This window comes from Vespula vulgaris, chromosome 25, assembly GCF_905475345.1.
Source record: "Vespula vulgaris chromosome 25, iyVesVulg1.1, whole genome shotgun sequence".
In the NCBI taxonomy this organism is placed as follows: domain Eukaryota; kingdom Metazoa; phylum Arthropoda; class Insecta; order Hymenoptera; family Vespidae; genus Vespula; species Vespula vulgaris.
This window is the reverse complement of record NC_066610.1, coordinates 1,922,344-1,941,385: the sequence shown is the minus strand read 5'-3', so window position 1 is coordinate 1,941,385 and position 19,042 is coordinate 1,922,344. Positions and strand designations below refer to the sequence as shown.

The following is a 19,042-nucleotide window of genomic DNA, read 5'->3' as shown; positions in this document are numbered from 1 at the left end:
TGTGTTGTCCTGGACCAAAAGAAGAAGACGAAGACGAAGAAGACGAAGAAGAAGAAGAAGAAGAAGAAGATGATGATGAAGATGACGAAGGAGAGAAGAAGAGAAAAAGAGAGAGAGAGAGAGAAAGAGGACACCAAGAGAAGCGTTACGGTTTTAACCTCAGCAAACGAAGCACGAAACGAGTTTTCGTCCATCTTTTCGTGCTTGACTTTTTATTTATTTTTTTTTGTTTTTTTTTATTCCTTTGAAGAAAAAAAAAAGAGAAAAATTTTTTTCTCATCTTTTTTGTATTTGTTTCTTCTTTATATTTTTTTTCTTCTTCTTCTTATTCCACACGCGGACCTCAGGTAATGTCGAGTTAATCGATAGAGTCAATATTCTCGAGTTCGTTGGCCCCCGTTCTCGTACATACGTACATACATATATACGTAGATATGCGCTAATTTGGATTCGCTCATCAATAAGGGTAATTTCGCTTTCGCGAATTTTTTTATTAAAATTTCCGGGTTACGCGGAATGGAATGTTCGTAGATCGAAGTTTCTATCTATCTCCGAAAGAAAAAATAAAATAACCCCAAATTGCTAACTTTAAAAATCAATGACCATTCAGGAACTTCGAGGACAGGACTACGAAATCTTTTTTTTTTCACATATCTCTCTTCTTTTCCGTAAATAATGACTTTCAGTAATCTCGTCGATGATTTCGATCGAATTATATATATATATTTTTTTTTGTAGACATGCGGGGAGTCCAAAGAAAAGGTTTATCGGACGAGATGGTGAGAGTTAAAAAAAAGTTGACAAAGTTAAAAAAAAGATTTCTCAAATGTCGATTTTACGAGATCGTTCCGCGGAAGAAAAAGAGAAAGAAAAAGAAAAGGAAAGAAAAAAACTTGACCAATAGTGTTACTTACGCGTGTTACATAGATGTAACGTAGATGGTCTAGATGATCGAGTTGATCCTGAATTGATCTCTCGATCTCTCGGACGAAGTTAAAAGTTTCTCGAAGGAGAAGAACGCTGATACTCGTTCGATCGTTCGAAACCGGATACAAGGAAAATATCGATAAATTGAGAAGAGAGAAGGAGAGAGAGAGAGAGAGAGAGAGAGAGTGGTAGTGAGAGGGGATGAAGGGGGTGAGAGCTGTATAAGTAGACGACGAAAGTGAAGAGCACAAAAGGTGAGTGGAATCACCCTCAGAGCTCGAGCAGAACATCGGCGTTAAAGAGGAAATACGAGCCATAAAACTTCGATGTGGTGGTACGTGCCATGGACCACACGAGAAATAAAGAAAGAAAGAAAGAAAGAAAGAAAGTAAGAAAGTATTAAAGAGAGATGCATGTTCGAGAATACAAAATCGAATTGCTGAGGCTGTTGAGAAGAAAAAAAAAAAAGAAGAGGAAAGTAAAGAAATAAGAAAAATTAAAACAGACAGTCCTGGAATTTTTTTTTTCCTTTTTTAACAACCAAGTCCTTTGAACAGATATTACACAGATATGTGTATGCGTTTGTATGTGTGTGTACCAAAAGAAAATCCTCGTTTCGATCGAACTTGATAATCTTCTTCTTCTTCTTCTTCTTCATCATCTTCTTCTTCTTCTTCTTCTTCTTCTTTCTGATTATTATTATTATTATTATTTTTCTTTTTTTATTTCTCTCCCTTTTTTTTTCTTCTTCTTCTTCTTCCTCTTCTTTCTTTCTTTGCTCTAAAACAACTTTCGTTTTATTCCTTTACAATTTCCGTTTGCGTGTCGCCATTCCCCTGTGTGACAACGTCGGAACGCCTCAAGCATCATCCTTCCCATCGCTGATATTGACCAATAAGAAAATATTCACTTGACTGACGGACTATCCAATAGAGATTGTCTATCTGTCCTTTTCCAGCGAATAATATTCTCGGATTAAATGGAAAACTCGACTGTTGTCCCCTATCGATTGAGACTTTGATACCCAACAACAGTTACCTTTCATTATCTTGTAGGATTGCAAGTTGACGACAAATTCTTGAAGAATCTTTTTGGTCAACCTTGAAATTTAACATTTCTTCTTCTGCGGATTCTGAATATATTAATTGATTCGTTCGATTAATACTGCAAGTCAAAGATATTTTTGATTTCTTTGTTGGGTCCTTCGAATCAAATCAAATTCGTGAATCGAGTCTTCTTCTTCTTTTTTTATTAGATGTAATCCTAAAGAAAAAAAAATAACTAGACTGTGATCATTTAATCATCTGATTCTTCTATACCCAATAAAGAAGACACTTTGCATTTTGTAAAGACAAGTTTTGACCAAATTTTTTTCGACCAATCATCGTTTTCCCAGCTGCGGATTGCAAATAAATTAATATTCCTTTCGATCGAACTCTTATGGTTTTGTATTCAACCAAAAACGAGATACCCAACAATACTTTTGTAGGACAAGATGACCAGGGACAGCGTACAGCGACCCTAAACGCAACTCAGACTCGATGAATTTGTTCGTTCACTTTTTTTTTGCGTTTACAAAAAGAAAAATATATTTTTAAGTCGAATCGTTCAGGACGAAATCGTTCATTTCACTTTTTATTTCGTACAGATCCATCTATCCCAAGAAAGTTTCAATATCGAAAAAACTCGTATATCACAACAAGAGCCTCTCATTCATTTCGGTATTGAAATATTTTCTTAATTGCTAAGTCGAGTCACGTGATCGGAAGATACCACGTTAAAATATTCATCAAAATCTCACATAGTCTCTCGTACCTTCCCCCTCTCCCATCACCATTTCTGAAAATCTACCTGACACTATATGTCTAACAACTTCCGGAGTTTGTCTCTTGTCTCTTCCATCTTCTCTCTTTTTTTTTTAGAAGAGGATGTGTGTATGTGGGAGGAAAGGACGATCACGTACACACATACACACACATTCATTCATTCATACGTACACAGATAAATTATTTATACACTTTATTTTGAGTTTCCTTTGGTCATGTAAGTTTCATAGTCCAGACCAATCATCGTCCTTCCTTCTTCTTCCTATCTACTTCGTAGATAAAAAAAAAAGATAAAAAGAAAGAAAGAAATAAATAAAGAAAAGGTAAGATGAAGTCATCGAGTTCGTCGGTCTCGAATACGGTTCGTTCGTTCGATTCCAAGAATCCTTAGGTACTTTACCACGAAAGATTATGCCTTCGTGTAGAATGTAATGATTACCATAGCGATTGCATCATCGACACAACCCGTAAGGAAAGTTACACACACAGATCAACATACACACACACACACAAACGTATACATTTGCACGTTATATCTATGAAAAAGGAAATAAAAAAAAAAGAAAGACGGACATTTTCGTCACCCGTTATAAGATTTTGTTATAACCAGTTTACGAGAGGATCGTGAATTTTTGTTCTTAGTTATAGTGTTCGGTGTTTCTTATGGGGGGATGTTCGATTTTTTTTTTTTAATTGTTTGTCGTTTCGAAGGATTGCAATTAGGATTTGAGATTTTAATTATCTTTATCTCCGACATTTTTCATGGCGTTTCGAATTAATTTGTTCTCTTTTTCAATTTCATTTTCGTAACTCTCAGTTACAATAATTATCAGACATACGTACAGACGTTTTTATAGCGTTTGAAATTTCTTTACAAGATTTGGAAACATCTCCTCTCTTACTTTTATTTTCAAATTTTAATTTCCTTAATTGCTAGATCCAAATCATTGTGGATCATAAGAAATCATTTTCGGTAAGCTGATGAAGTTAGAAAGAGATAGAAAGATAGATTAGAACGAATTGATCGGAATAATGAACGAGAGTGAAAGAGAAAGAGAAAAAGAGAGAGAGAGAGATAAATAGATACATAGATACATAGATAGATATGATCATGCCTTCGTCACACTATCACCAATGATTAACAATAAGAACATATCCTACACTTTCACCGTTCGAAATAAATGTACATAAATCTTTCCACGTATATATGTAATATGTATTCACGTAAATTAACATAAGTGTATACACTTATAATACACATACATACATACATACGTAGATACATACATATATATATATTCATATGAATATCATTTCTGGATGGATTTTCTTCGATCACGTGACACACACACACACATATAGACAGAGGTGTATATTTTATATAAAAAAAAAAAAAAAAAAATATTCCTATGCATCGTGATGATAAGTAAATATATATATGTATATCTATCTATCTCTCTATCTATCTATCTATCTATCTATCTATTTATCTATTTATGTATCTATGTATGTATGCGTATATGTCTCTCTCTCTTTCTCTCTCTCTCTCTCTTTCTGAGTGAATAAGAAAACAAGTCGTGCCGATCTTCCTTCAGCATTGCCAAGACTTTAGAATGCAAATTGAACGCTGCGAATCCTTGCCTCTCTGCTTGTACCTTGGGGACAGAATCTGCTTAGGTGGCTATGGACAGTCGATGGTATGCCAGACCTCTCTTATATATATACGTATATATATGTGTGTGTGTGTATATATGTATGTATATGTATATACTTCTCTCTCTTTCTCTCTCTACCTTTCTCTTTCTATCTATCTATCTCTTTCTTACGTATATACCTATGCACGTTTATGCATCGTCTTGGCCGACCTACAGTGGCGTAGAATCAATGAAAATTTTCTTCTATTTGCCCTTTTTTTGTCTCCACTTATCAATTTGTTTGGGTTTCTCTCTTTTTTTTTTTTCTTTTTCTTTCTTTTTTATTACTTATATGACCTTCTTTTCTTTTTTTATTTATTTTTTAGGTTTCTAACTTCTGCAGTGCAATCCGCAAATCTATCTCTGTCCTTTCTTATATATATATATATATATATATATATATATATATATGTATGTATAGCTTGGTCGTACTACAGTGGCGTAGATAGTATGAAAATTTTTACTTTGTTTTTTTTTTTTTTAATATATATATATTTTTTTTTGTATCGTATATGTGCATACGCATATCTATGGGTTAGTTTTTAAATATAACGGGTGTATGTGTATTATTTTCTCTCTCTTTCTCTCTCTCTCTGGCTTTTTTATGTACATTTTGGTCGATTTACATTGGCGTAGAATCTATAAAAACTGCTTCAATTTTTTATTGATTATATTTTATGGTTTTTTAAAAATATATTCTGCAATACGAATGTACTTATTTCTCTCTCTCTCTCTCTCTCTCTCTCTCTCTCTCTCTTTCTCTCTTCCTCTCTCTTTCTTATGTATGCACGTTTAAGTGTCTCGGTTGATCTACATTGGCGTAGAATCTATGAAAATTTTCATCATACTCAATAAGTTCAATTAATTATCAACTCTAATATTTCTTCAATCTACTTTTCTTTTTTTTTAGAAATATCATTAGCATACTTATATTTTTCTTTTACAATCTGCAGTGTCGTAGAGACGATAAAAATCATTCATGTTTTTAATCGTTAACTGATAAACTTCATTTCCCAAAAATAACAAAAATGAAAATACAATCGACTTATATTTTCTAAAAAAAAAAAGAAAAAAGAAATACCACCTAAAATTATCAATCGACATTATTTCGAAAAAAGAAAAAGAGGAAAATGAATCAAATCCAAAATAAAATACATATTATCCAACGTTTTATATGAATTCGTTACGCCATTGTTAATACACAGAAAGAGTGCATATACAGTCAATACACAACTATAAATGTAAATCTGTATTTATGTAAGAGAGTAAGAGAGAGTGAGTAAAAGAGAAAGAGAAAGAGAAAGAGAGAGAGAGAGAGAGAGAGTGAGTGAAAAGGGTGGGGAGATTCTCAGGTCACACGATAATGACCTTATTACAGGAATTATGGGTTTCCAGCTTGGAAAGGGCCGCGAGGGAGTCTCCGGAACATTTTACTTTTGCTTCGGAACTCAGGAACAGGACCGAGTCATCGGACTGGTTCCGGTTTACACTTTCGTTCCTAGAACTCTCAACAACGATCCACTACCCTTCTTTAAGTCTTATTATCAATATTAAAAATTTTACTTAAAAAAAAAAAAAAAAAAGAAAAAATGATTACGAACGTCATCGTACGATCCATTACTCATCTAAATTTTACATGCAACAATTAACGATAACGCAAATCATTTTTCTTCTCTTTTTAATTTTAATTCACTAGCTAGCTATTTAACTCCTCAACTTCCTCGTTCATTTATTTTTCAATTTCATGAACATCAAACTCAAATAATGATTATCGTTAATCGCAACGCCTTATGATTTGTTTCTCTTTTTGATTCGTACTAAACGATTTGACGATTTCTTTTTTTTATCTCGTTCGATTTAGAATTTTAGAAAAAAAATGATAATAATAATAATAATAACAATGTCAGTAAAAAAATAAATAAATAAATAAATAAATAAATCTTGATTAAATTTCATCATATTAATAATACTAACTACGGAACTTAGGATCGAGTCATCGACTGGTTCCGGTTTACACTTTCGTTCCTAGAACTCCAGAACGATCTGCTCCCGAGCGGGAGGATCTAAAGAAGAAGAAGAAGAAGAAGAAGAAGAAGAAGAAGAAGAAGAAAAGAGAGAGAGAGAGAGAAAAAACCTCAACAAAAAAAACAACAACAACAAAAAAAGATGGAGAACCGGTAGAACGTTCCTTACAACTACTCGACTCTTCTTCTCTTTCTTCCTCCTCCTCCTCCTCCACCTCCTCCTCCTCCTTCTTCTTCTTCTTCTTCTTCTTCTTCTTCTTCTTCTTCTTCTTCTTCTTCTTCTGTTTTAACGAAACGACGTTGAAAGTGGATTTGCTAGATAGTACCGAGGCCGATCAACCTTCTTCCGTACGGTGACGTTCATTTCTAGCGTTAATTTCTCTACTCTTTGATCGGGGTAATAACGGAACTAGTTTATAAATAGAAAAAGAGAGAGATAGATAGACAGTAAGATCCCTCTATATCTCCCTCAAACTTAGAATCATTAATCAACGAGATTCGAATCGTAATTATAATCGAAATCTTTGAATCAAACACTTAGACGCTGTGTTGGGTAATCTGGTTAACAACTTCGACAACTCATATTACATTGTATAATGATTTATGCTCGGAAAATTTATCTTTGATTCGTACGTAAATGAAATTTTTCTTTTTCTTTTTCTTTTTCTTTTTCTTTTTTACGAGCATAAACGTAAAGTGCCAATTTATACTCGTTAGGTATAACGAAATTATATTGCACAAGTTTGAAACATTGCAAAGTGGCACAGTTGGTTAGACATCTGTAATATTTTTCCTTTTCTTTATCCTTTTTCTTTTTCTTCGAGGGAAACTTCAATTTGCCTTTCTGAGCTAGCGCCATTAATCAAAAAGATCCGACTCGTAATTATAACCGAAATCTTCTAACGAAATACATGGACGCTGTAGTTGGTAAATGTATCTCTAGTATTTGTACGATTATTTTATTTAATCTTTTTTTATATTCATTTTTTTTTTAAATTCGATTCACACTTTAGCATTCGAAAGAATTGTGTCCTTAATTTCTGTTAAAAATTTCGCGCGTTTGTACTTTTTTTTTCTTTTCTCTTTTTTCTTTGTGAATAAAAGGTACACACATAGAAAATTCATGATTATTATTATTATTATTATTATTATTATTATTATTATTATTATTATTATTATTATTATTATTATTATTATTATCCGTAAGGTACGAAAGTAACGTGCGAAAAAAGGATGGCAAAAAATATCGGGAAGCATTTCGTTGTCGTTGAATTTTCAACGTGGCACCCAGCCTTTCGTAAAACGTAACTCAATTTTCTCGGATCGCGGAATCGAGTCTGCGTCGGGGTTCACTGGTAATTGCCAATCAATTCTGGAAGCAGTTGGCCCGCACGTGACGACGGTATTTCGTGATCGATCGTATACTTTCATCCTCTGTTCGGCAAAGATCGAGATACCACACCCATCTCTATCTATCTCTATTTCTATACACTTCTCTCTCTTTCTCTCTCTCTCTTTCTCTCTGTTTTTATCTGTCACTAAACTCATTGCATTCGAGATTTGCATGAAAATTTATATGAACTGAGTAATTTCAACAAAAAAAAAAGAAAGAAAAGAAAAAATAAAACGAATAAAATAAATTAGATGGAACATTTTTACGAATCGTTCGAAAAGAAAAAGAAATCATAGAAGTGAAATCGTTTGAACGAAATTAGACGGAACGTTTGACGAATAATTTGAAGAGAAACAAAGAAAAAAAAAAATGTACAGATTAAATTCAGCCAATAGGAAATCTTTCGATCTCTCGAATCAGAAGCTCTGCAAATCACCCTCCAGGTGATATCAAACAAAACAAAATAAAAAAAAAAAGAACAAAAAAAAGCTACAGCAATCAACGCTTTCCATTCTAATTGAATTTCCAATTAAAAATCAGTCTCTATAAATTTCCTCGTTGATATGTTTCAAAGTAAAACTACGAGCAGCTGTGACGAATTTCCCAGAGCAAACCTAAAAATCATTCGATCCCAACCCCCATAGATTCTACCGAAAGCATAACTCATAAACCATGTGTAGATTTTGGTCGTGTCGCGGCTTGGATTCAACAGCGAGGTGCTCGGCCAGTATTTTTAAAGACAAGAGTTAACTTAGAAGAGAACAGAGAGGGTTAAGGGGTTCAATAGGAGAGAGGGTAGGTGGGGGTAGGTGAGAGTAGGCAGGAGGGTAAGGTAAGCGCTAGGTGAGGGGTTAGGTGAGGAATAGAGGGAAGAAGAAATAGAAGGGCTATGTACAAGGAATTCATGAATACGAGATTGCACTCGGAGAGCCCCGGGTAAATGGCTTGCTGTGGATGCTGGCTACTCTTCTTGGGTTGAAAGACTTAGCTCTCTTTCTCTCTTGTAGTAAGAAAGAAAAAAAGATTTAAAAAAAGAACCTTTCACGTATCTCTCTCTCTCTCTCTCTCTCTCTCTCATATATACATACACATATAGTAACACTATCTCGTTCACTCTTACTCTCTTTCAAGGAAACAAAAGTGTAGGTAATGATCGATTAAAATTAAGTAGACCATTTAACAGCGAAGCTGTTCAGGTGTTTTGTATAAGGTTTCTCTCTCTCTCTCTCTCTCTCTCTCTATCTCTCTTACTCTTTCAGTTCTACTGTATTGAAATACTGTTCGAGGGGCTGAATAAAGGTGGGAGAAAGAAAGAGAGAGATATGATTGGCCTAACGTAAGAAATTATTGTTATTACTACGACACTATCGTCGATATTTTCTTCTTCATTACTAGTTGGGTATATGGCATTGTAAAGAGAACTGGAATAATATTCCTTCGCGTGTTTTCTATATATCCGGTTCGTTTTCTTTCTCTTTTTGTTTTTTCTAAAACGATTGCACGTTTTTCACGATCATTTCGCGATCGTCCTCTATAGGACGATAATCGTCCCGTCGATTGTAATTTTATTTAGATAATTGACTTCTTTGAAGAATCAAGAAACTTGAAATTTTTTAAAGTATCGTATGTTTGTACGAATATTATGATATATATATTTTTTTATGTGTATAGATTGGTGAGGGATAAAGTTAGGAAGACAATTATTCATCCCTCTAAAATTAATAATCATTTGGAATTAGAATTCTAACGATCTTCAAAATTTCATTTACCTATCCATTGTCCAAGTCAATATTAATAATTGTCAGACAGAAAATTTTGTTTCTTTTTCTTTCTAGTGAATATAGTAGAAATCAAACGATCTTAATGTATCAGAAACAAAAAGTTTGTTAGAATAATTTGATAATCATATCTAGTCTTAGAATTTATAAATTATGCGAACGAACGAAGGATGGAAATCAATGATCCATTGTTTATTTTATTTCTATTTCTTTTTTTTATAGTGGAGTTAATAAGACGAGTGATCTAGAATCTCGATATGGTGTTACACCATGCCGTTGATCGTATTATAACCGTATTTCCACCATAGATCTTCCTTGAAAATCATTCGTAACGCTTGCTGGTGTTTACAAGAGCGTAACTATTACAACGATAAATTAGAACAAGTTCCGGGTACATACATATATATATATATGGTATTAGAAAATTGTTTATCTCGAAAAAAAAGTGTTTCTTTTAATTCTTTTAATTCTTTTCATTACGATAAATTAAAGAAATAAAATAAAATAAAAAGAAGTTAAAAAAACAAAACAAATGTCCGCCTATCGTACATTCAATTTCTATTTAATTTCGATTCATTAATGTGATCTATTAAATTTTGAATTTAAAAAAAAAAAGAGAAAAAGAAATATCAATCGATCACAGATTTATATTAATCTCGATCAAACGATCGAAGAATTACACGAATCATTCGATTAATTATTAAATTGATAATAAACGTTGAAAATTTTACCGGAAAGAAAAGAAAAGAAAACAGACATTAAAATGGAAGAGAACAATAGAGAAAAAAAAATAATAATAATCATAGAAAAGATCTAAAAGAACGATTGGGATCTAAGGTGAAGGATGATCCAGGTTCACGATCATGGATCACAATGATCTTACGCCCACACTTACTATGCTCGAGGCTGGAACTTTCAAGATACAACCTCTACACGATGGACATATCCTCAAAGTACTTATATACCTATATATATACACGCACACACATATACATATATGTATGTACGTATATATATTTGTATGCCGCAGCATAGAAATAGATAGATAGAATAAGAACGAGATAGAAAGAGATAGTCATATACGAGATAATATATACACATCAATGTGTACCGGTACTAATACCGGTAACGTTTCTTGCACAGCAGTTCCGGTCTGTTCTTTTACTAAGCCAACTACATAAACGCATTTACATTGTTACCAACTACATATATATATATATATGTATGTATGTATTTATATATATATGTGTATTTATGTATGTATGTAGTATATATATTGATGGAGGTCAGCCATTGTGTAATGATAAAGTATACCACGATCGTTTGGGTAATATCGTTATCGTTATCTGTCCTGTGATATTGATAGCTCGATAATAACATTCGTATTAGTATAGTGTATATATATATATATGTGTTTGTATATATGTGTTTATCTATCTCTTTCATTCTTATGGTTTAGTATCTGAACAATAAGTATTGTACATAATAATTTCAGATGCTGAACGATAATATAAATTCTTCGTATGAAAGTAAAATGTTCTTATTGAGCGAAATGATCTGTAGTAAGTAAGATCATGTGAGTTTTAAAAATTGATTACATTTCTTTTTTTTTTTCTTTCTTTCTCTTTTTTCGTTATAAGCTCTCGTTTTTTAATTTTCAATTAATATAAAAATGTTCTTGTGTGTATGTACGTATATATGTATCTTTTTGTTGTAATAATTTATTTTTAAATCTTTCAGGATTCAAAACTGTAATCTCGAAATTATTCGAAGCTTTATTATTTTATTAATCGTTTAAATTTATTAATCGAAATGGGATTTAATTTATTTTCATTATTATTTTTATAATTATTGTTGTTGGTATTATTATTTTAATTATATCATATATATTTAATAATTAAAAAATATTGAATAAATGAAATGTAGTACGATGAAAGAAAGAGAGAGAGAGAGAGAGAGAGAGAGAGAGAGAGAGAGAGAGAGAGAGAGAGAGAGAGAGAGAGAGAGAGAAAGAGAGAGAGTGATAGCTATTACGAATGCTTTCGTTTACCTCTCTCAAATGAAACTGAAAGTCAGCACGAAGCAAGAGACGGTAGCAAAATAGGATGAGTCAACTGTGTTGACCTCGATCGAGGACACTCGCTTACGAAGGAGTACTTATACGAGTATCTATGCACACTGGTACTTCAAATATGACGTATATAAAAATTTGTCATGTAATCATTAATATATATACATATCTATACTGATTGAAAAATGTTATATAATTTTTTTTTAATAAAAAACAAAAAGAAAAAATTAATTCTTTTTTACGAATACTTACGAGGTCGTATATATCGTACTAAACGTGTATAAAATTTTAACGTAATCGTTATATATATGTGTATATATTTATGTAATTTGAAATGAAAAGAAATTTTTTTCTTTTTTCTGTAAAAAAGAATTATATTCTCTATCATTATTTTGACGCTTCTGAGTGAACCAAAATTAGATAATTAATTAATATTAAACATGCGTTCAACGTAATATATATACGTGTCTTCACGAAAGTTCATTGACCTTAAGAATTCATTATGCTAATAGCATGCAAGATTACATTGTAATTATTGATATATACTTGTATATAATATTTTTCATATAACATGTTATATATTATATATTTCAAATATTATTTTATATATTTATATAGAAATTATAATTTATTTAATTATGTCATTCATATCGTTGTATCATTAATATTTTTTCTAATGTTTTTTTTTCTTTTATAAATTCTAAAAAATTAATTATAAATTATTATTATGTATATATATATATATATTATATATACATATATATACATAATATTCATTTATATATAGAAATTGATGGAAAATGAGAATTAAAAAATTCATTAAATATAATACCAACAGAAAATTTCTAATCAAGTCAGATCTAATAATCTAATCCTTCTAAAAATCATCTGATGCACGCATGCGGATTGTAAAAAAGATGGGACGACTGAAAGAAGATTCAAAAAGAAAAGAAAAAAACAAAAAAAAAAAGATAGAATCGAAAAGTAAGAATTAAGAGAAGAGAATCTTTCGTAAGAAAGAAAATATAATGCGCTACGATCGAGAAAGAAAAAGAAAAAAAAAAAAGGAAAAGAAATAAATAAAAAAAAAAATAGAAAAGAAAAAAAGTAGAAAAAATAGCGACGACGATAAAAAGAGAGATGAAAATGGGAAGAAGAAGAAGAAAAAGAAAAAAAAAAAGAAAAAAACTTGAGAGAAACCGATTAAATAATTTTTAATAGTCGCATGCTATTAGTAATAGTGAAGACGTACCCTGTACCAAGTGGCCACCTGCGAGACGCATCGAAAGGGGTTGGAGAAGCGATGTTTAATCCGTACAACGGAGGGTGTAGGTAGGTGATGGTGGTCGAATCAGGCCCGTATGTGTAATATATATTTTTGTTTTTTTTTTTTTCGATATTTTTTTTAATTTAATTTAATTTTTTTTTGATATTGGCAGACGTGTGTCACGTAGTACGAGGGGAGGTACGTGGTCCCAAAACACACACATAGACGAGAGCACAGGTGAAGTAGTAGTAGTAGTAGTAGTAGTAGTAGTAGTAGTAGTAGTAGTAGTAATAGTAGTAGTAGTGGATAGTGATGGTGTAGTAGTAGTAGTAGTAGTAGAAATAGTAGTAGTAGTAGTAGTGATGGTGGTGGGTGTAATGTGTTCGCAGGGCCCCGTGAAAGCGAGGCAAAAGCAAAAACAACAAACAACAAACAACAACACCACAGGTCAGAAAAATTACTATTTTTATGTATGCATATGCATATATATATATATATATATATATATGATGCATTTGTGTGTTATACATCTAGATCGATCGATATCGATGTATATGTATATTATGTATACATTATATATATTTGGATATATGATTTAATTATTTGTCAACAAAATTATTTATGATCGACTCTAATTTATATATAGATATATATATTAATATATGTAAGTAAATTTAAACAATATATATTACGTATACATATAGAAAATATTTGAGTATGTTGATATGCGTGTGTAAGGGAACCACGTTAAACGAGTTCGAAGAATTTAATTGGACGATTAAAAGTTAATTTATAAGAATAATATGTATCAAAATCAAAAGGATTCAATTTGGATTGATCGTTATCGTATTTGGTTACAAATTTGGCGACTTTAAATTCTCCCCTGACGAGAGAAAGAAAGTTTTATGAAACAAAAATGAAAACAATTAAAGAATTATATAAATTTCTAAATTTCATCCCGAATATATAATATATATATACATGAAAAAGATATATAATTTCATAATTATAAATTATACAAAATTAGAAAATTTCATTTCATGATCAAAAAAAAAATAATAAAAAAATAAAAAATAAAAAAGAAAAGAGAAGAAACAAATTGCATCGAACTCGTGTTCTCATGGTATGAATAAATAATGATAATGATAATAAGAATAATAAGAATAAGAATAATAATAATATTGCGGATTATTTTCAAAGCAAGATTTTATCGTCGAAAAAATGAAATGTGAATATAATGAACATCGACTGTATATATTTCATACTGTTAAACCTCTCACGCATAATTTCTCTCTCTCTCTCTCTCTCTCTCTCACTCTCTCTCCCTCCTTCTCTCTCTTTCTCTCTCTCTCTCTCTCTCTTGCTCAGTCTTATGGAATTAAATCATCGAACAACAAACCCTTTGAGACGAAAAGCCAATTATAAAAATAAAAATAAAGAAAAAGAAAGAAAGAAGAGGAAGAGAAACGCAAAAAGATTGAATTCTCTTCCCTTCATCTTCAAGAAAATATTTTAGAAAATTGTTTTAGAAGGAAGGCCCATGGTAAAACAAACTTTTACCATTGCAAAATCGCGTGAGAGGATTAATATGAAACGAAGAAAGATTTTTTTGTTTTTTTTTTTTAATGATTGGGGGTGAGGGGTGGATTTTGTGTGTTTTGTCGGCATGTAACCACTTTCAAGCGTTGAATATATTTTACGGGGCTGGCTGGCGAGCGGGGTGGTCGGGCGAAGGGGTTGAGGCTGAACGAATGAAGAAAATGAAAAAAAAATAAAAAATAAAGAATAGAGAGAAAAAAGTAGAAAAGATGTTCTAAAGGGGTGTGTATACAAGCTGCTTGCTTTGTTGCTTTTTTTTTCTTTCGTTTCGTGGGCGGAAAAGGGGGAGGGGTTTAACCATAAGATTATTTATTATATTATGGGGCTTTTCGTGCTGTACCTCCTATGTCCACGGAAGGCAAGCATGTGAGGACAGAAAAGACGAAACGCGTGAAAATCCTTGACAAAGAGGAGTCACAAATAAGAAGGGAAAATTGGAAAGAAAAAAAAAAAAACGAAAAACAATGATGATAATAATAAAGTATAGAAAAATAATAAAAATAGTAAATTAAAAAAGAAACAAAAATAAAGTAAAAAATATTGGACGGACAAATCGATCGGGCAAAAAGCATGAAAGCAAGAAAAATCTAAACTAAATGAAATTGAAGGTGTATACTGGTGGTCAAACTATTGCACGCAGAAGGAGGCAATGATCAATTCGATAATAATAATAAAAAAAAAAAAGAAGAATTAAAAATCGTGTCAATAAAAAGCAGCATGTAATTCATTTGCAATCCGCAGAAAAAGAAAAACAAATTTCAATGACGAATAAAGAAAATTATTTCAATATCTCGTTGTTCGCTCGAAATCAAATATACTTATTGGACAAAAGAATCAGCTGATTTTTAAATCAATTACTTCCCTCTTCCATTCATTTTCAAAGATTCGAATTATTTCAATAAATAGGATTGCACTTGAATACTTGAACAATTGAAAAGAAAAAAAAAAAAAATTCTATCCTGCGTACATCAACGTTGACCTACAGTAAACCCTTGAAGGTCTACCTGAGGTGTCAATATAAGAAAAAGAAAAAAAGAATTAAAAAAAGAATTAAGAAAAAAAAAGAAAGAAAAATCAGAAAAATTGTGGTGGGGATTCGAAAGAAAAAAAAAAGAAGAGGGTGGGAGAGCGGGTATGGTTAGGGTAAGGGTAGGCTAGAGAAAAAGAAGAAAATTAGAAAAGGAAAGACATACACAGGATTCCCTGTATTATCGACGAGTCGTGGAACTCGTTATTACTCCCTCTGGCGGTGGTTAATTTCGCGCGCTCTCTGCAATTTCTCGAAATCGGCATGTAAAGTGCACATCCCTGATCAGTGATATACGACATTGTGTGTGCGAGTTTTCTATTAGAAGCGGATGGTCTTATATAGGTTTTAATAAGAACGTCCTTGAAAAATAAAAGGAAGACAGAAAAAAGAGAAAAAGAAAAAAAAGAGCAATAAAAGAAAAATGAAAACAAAATTAAAAAAAAAAAAGAAAAACACGAAAGAAGGTCCAACATCCTATTTCCCATTTACATCTTATAAAATGATCCTTTTCTTTGAACAGCTTCCTTAATCGATAACGATCATCACGACTAGAAAAGGCTATATTGAAAATGGATCAACATTATTATCATCTTATTCGATATCTGCCAAGAGATCATTTCAAGAACGTTCTTATAATAATAAATAATTATTATCTTCCTGATATTGGCTGGCTGGCTGGCTGGCTGTCATATCTCAAACTGGATTGTTAAAGGTTGCGTTGAGAAGATAAAGAGAGAAAAAAAAAGGAAGAAAAAAAAAGAAGTATCTGTGAAAACGAAAAACCAAACGAACGAAAATATTAATGGTAGGATCCTGAAGGACATTCTTACCTTGGGTAAAGATGCCAGACATTGTTGCTTCACGTCCCAAACGAGTTGATCCTTAGGAAATTGAAGACACTTGCTAACGTAGAGTTCCGGTACGTGAACCCTAGCAAGAAGTACACCTTCCTCGACTGGTCCAGCCTCTGACACGGCAATACCACTGGTATCTTGTTGTGTATGACCTTGGGATTGGCCTGAAGCAATGGCGATCTGAGAACTGGCCAATTGTGACTGGCCCGAGCAAACGTTAGCTGCGGATTGTTGTTGTGATCCTTGCTGAGCTTGTTGTTGCTGCTGTAGCTGCTGCTGTTGTTGTTGTTGTTGTTGCTGCTGAGATTGCTGATTCGGTCCCGCCTCCATTGCGAGGACCTCGCTCTTCCTGACGATTCCACGGTCACGGAATCACATCTGCAAGCAAAAATATAATATTTATGACAATAAGTTTGAATCAGTTAAGGATAATTTGAATTTTTTTTTTTCTTTTCTTAAGTGAAGGATTGTTAATCTTTTGGTTGAACGGTTTTTTATCTTCTATCTCTTTTTTTTTTTTTAAATCTTAACTCGAGGATGCGGATATCGTGTTGAAGGAGATATACGTTTAACGAGCGTGTAAACGCTATAAACGGCACGTTCGAAAGAGGATTTCAAAGGACGAAGCAAAGTATATGGTAAATGAGATATAGCTAAAGGCATATTGGTGCTTAGAGAATAGTCTTTTTCAAAAAAAGAGAAAAATAATAATAATAATTATTATTATTATTATGAAATCTCGTTAATTGCAAAGAATATTGTGTTTTTTCTTTCTTCTTTTTCTTTTTTTGGTCGATCAAATAATTCTCGAGGAATGATTTTTCATCAACATTTTTATAAACATTTATTAGACAAAAAACAAAAATTGGATAAATATATTTTATAGAAATTAATTAATCAATTTTGATTAAACGTTCGTCTTATACTTATTATATTTATCACATAATAATATAACAAATTTAATCTGACTTATTGAACAGTTATTATACGATAATAATTGAATAAACAATTACTTACAGTAGTCAATTAATAAATCATAACAGATCGTCATTCCGCACAGAGAAACAGTACGAAAACAATAAAAGTTTGATCTAAAGTTCAACTCGAAATGCATTTATTCGTGACCCCAAGAAAGAAAAGAAACCAAAAAAATTACAAATAGACGTACTATCAACGAGAGATTTAATTCGCGAGTATGGATTTAATCGTCACTGTGTTAAAACTAATCAAACAACGAACAAGAATAAATATATGTGTATCTGTTCTTTGCGCTATGTGTACGTGTATATATGTGTGCATGAAAGAGAAAGAAAAAGAGAGAAAGAGAGAGAGAGAGAGAAAGAAAGAAAGACAGAAAGAAGAAGACAGAGAAGAAGTCAGAAGCAACGAAATAAAAGTAAATACACTGCAAACGTGTCAGGAATCAAACGATCCCTACCAAAGAATATTACAATCATGATAAAAATGTACAATGGGTATTACCCATCTCACTCTTACACATATACGCACCAGCAACAGACATATGTAAGTGGATATAGAAGTATCAGAAAGCGCAAGAGAGAGAGAGAGAGAGAGAGAGAGAGAGAAATAGGAATAAAGACGTAACGAGGCGATCTTGAGCCGTGCTATACGGGCCATTAGCTAAGCCAGACGCATATCCCATGTAGGATAGAATGAGGGACAAGGAAAGAGGATATTCCTAGGTTCCATATTGCAAGAATAAGTGCATGTGTTGTGTGTGTGTGAGAGAGAGAGAGAGAGAGAGAGAAAGAGAAAGAGGAGTGTGTGTGAAGGAGATAGGTGTCACAAGACCGGAACTATAATCGTATAGTTGTCACTTTTGGTATGCAGATGGAAGAGTAGACTGTGAGAGGTAAAAGGTGTATTGCAGTTGAAAAGAGGGAAATCTGAGTCTCACTCATTCACTCACTCACTCACTCACTCACTCTCTCTCTTTCTCTTTCTCTTTCCATCTCTCTTTCTCTCTCTGGCACTCTCTTACACTCATTTTTTGTCTCATTAATATGTACTGCTATATTTTACAATTGATTTTTATTATCAGTGTCCTGTTCGTACTTTCTTGTTGCTTTTTTCATTGTTTTTATTTTTTCCTTAGGTGAGGAGTAAGGGGATTATTATTATTATTATTATTATTACATCGACTAGGTAGCCCAAGTATTTTTATATAAATTAATTAACATATGCAAGATGATGATTACCAGGTTATGCATACCAGGCACGTACTTGTTACATACAGTCTTTTTTATTATCATTGTCCTGGACGTTTCCTTTTTTTTTTTTTAATTTGTTTATTTCTTTTTCTTTTTTTTCTTTTTTAGATAGGTTAAGAGTACGCTGATTATCATTGTTATTGTTGTTGTTGTTGTTGTTGTAGTTATTATTATTACATTTCCACGTAGCAAAATATCTAAATAATATTTTTATATAAATTAATTAATATATGGAATACAGTGTTAGCTGGTTACTACAGTTCGCAATATGTACCTGTTATCATCCATTTTATTATCATTGTACCTGTTCGTTTCTTTTTCTTTTTTATTATTTTTTCTTTTTTTGAT

At 32.0% G+C, this 19,042-nt stretch overlaps 1 protein-coding gene across 9 annotated transcripts in view; it reads right to left on the bottom strand.

Moving 5' to 3' along the window:
• Positions 1-19,042, bottom strand: part of LOC127072321 (SH3 and multiple ankyrin repeat domains protein 2) — a 133,101-nt gene that overhangs the window by 22,679 nt on the left and 91,380 nt on the right. For 5 of the 9 annotated variants that reach the window (XM_051012649.1, XM_051012644.1, XM_051012645.1 and 2 more), the window contains 2 exons: positions 16,439-16,841; positions 12,966-12,985 (listed from right to left, as the gene is read on the bottom strand). In XM_051012649.1, coding sequence (XP_050868606.1) covers positions 12,966-12,985; positions 16,439-16,793 — 375 coding nt within the window. In that variant the 5' untranslated portion in view covers positions 16,794-16,841. The remainder of the gene's footprint in view (positions 1-12,965; positions 12,986-16,438; positions 16,842-19,042) is intronic. The other 4 variants (XM_051012648.1, XM_051012651.1, XM_051012650.1 and 1 more) reach the window with 2 other exon arrangements.